Source organism: Mus pahari, chromosome 18 (genome assembly GCF_900095145.1).
Source record: "Mus pahari chromosome 18, PAHARI_EIJ_v1.1, whole genome shotgun sequence".
Classification (NCBI taxonomy): Eukaryota; Metazoa; Chordata; class Mammalia; order Rodentia; family Muridae; genus Mus; species Mus pahari.
In genome coordinates, this window is record NC_034607.1 from 5,266,966 (window position 1) to 5,268,551 (window position 1,586).

At 40.1% G+C, this 1,586-nt stretch overlaps 1 protein-coding gene across 1 annotated transcript; it reads right to left on the bottom strand.

The window, feature by feature from the left end:
* Positions 1–238: 238 nt before the first annotated feature.
* Positions 239–1,266, bottom strand: LOC110335908 (olfactory receptor 12D2-like). The gene has a single exon (XM_021218342.1). The coding sequence runs from the start codon at positions 1,206–1,208 to the stop codon at positions 282–284; it is 927 nt and encodes a 308-aa protein (XP_021074001.1). The 5' UTR covers positions 1,209–1,266; the 3' UTR covers positions 239–281.
* Between the last annotated feature and the right edge of the window lie 320 nt (positions 1,267–1,586).

The following is a 1,586-nucleotide window of genomic DNA, read 5'->3' on the forward strand; positions in this document are numbered from 1 at the left end:
ATAAAATATTAGATTACCTCTAGGATAACAAAGGTTAAAAACTGATACTCTCAAACACACTCAAGAAAAGGATTCTGTGGCTATTGTCATATATGTTCAAGTGTCCACTGAGTTATCTGAGAAAACATCATTTCATACCATCAGATAGTTTTCCTATATAGTTTTCTTTGTCCAATTTTCTCTATAACATACATTATTAAATTTGACAAATCTAGCTGTTTCTAGTGTTTTCCACTGCCTGGTTATTTATGCCTCAAAAGAGTTCTTTATATTTCTTCAGGTCACAACCATTTTCTCAACTTCCTACTCAATGCACTTCTCACTTCCTTGTTTCTCAAGGTGTAAATGAGTGGATTGAGAGCAGGGGTGACCACACTGTACATGATGGCAATGATTCTGTCCTGATCCAGAGAGCTGCCTGAGGTGGGACGGATGTAGGTGCAGAGAACAGGAGCATAGAACAGAATAACAACCATGAAGTGAGAGGCACAAGTAGACAGAGCTTTGTGTAGCATTCTGCAAGAACGGGTCTTGAGGAGAAGATAAGTGATGATGTAGAAATAGGAGAGAAATGTCAGAAAAAAGGGAGTGAGGGCAATGGTGCCTGTGACTGTATTGAGCAGCCAAAGGTTGAGCTCAGTGTTTCCACAGGCCAGATCCAGCAATGGCTTAATATCACAGAAGAAATGNTGGACATGATTGGGACCACAGAAGCTCAAACGAGATGTCATTACAGAGTGAAGCAAGGCATGGAAAAAGCCCATGGTCCAGATAGTAACAGTCATGTGAATACAGAGCTGGTGACTCATGATGACAGAATAGTGGAGTGGTCTGCAGATAGCCACAAAGCGGTCAAATGCCATCACTGGCAGCAGCATGGCCTCAGTGCTTCCCAGAAAGTGGAAGAAATGGAGCTGAGTTATGCATCCCATGAAGGAAATAGCTTTGCTTGTGGAGAGGAGATTCTGCAGCATCTTTGGCACTGTTACTGTAGAATAGGAGATATCTAAACATGCTAGATTTCCCAGGAAGAAATACATAGGTGAGTGCAGTCTTTGGTCCAAGATGACGATCATCAGGATGGCTCCATTTCCCGTTATATTGACAAAGTAGATGGTGAAGAAAATCACAAAGAGAATAGGATTTAATTCTTGTATGTCTGTCACTCCCAGGAGGAGAAATTCAGTGACTGAGGTTTGATTGGACATTACCTATAAGAACGGACAATTAGTATATAATACTACTCTGCATGTTGACCAGACCTTCTGGCCATAGATTTTCTCTTAATAAACAAAGTATTTTGAGAGGTAGTTACTGTTTTTCATGATGCCTTCTCAATTTGTTTCCTGGTATGTTAAATAATAATGTTAAAGACGTGTCTGTTGTGGGTTGTGATCAAATATCTTCTAATTTACTACATTATCCATAACCATTTCCTTTTTAGTTATTGACTGTGAGTAGAGAGCACAAACCCACTACATTTTCGCTCTGTGGTCATTTCCATTTTGACCCTATCTTCACCTCATCTCTTAAGGTTTCTCTAACAGGGAGCAGCTTTTAATACTCTGCCAAGCAGACATCTGCAA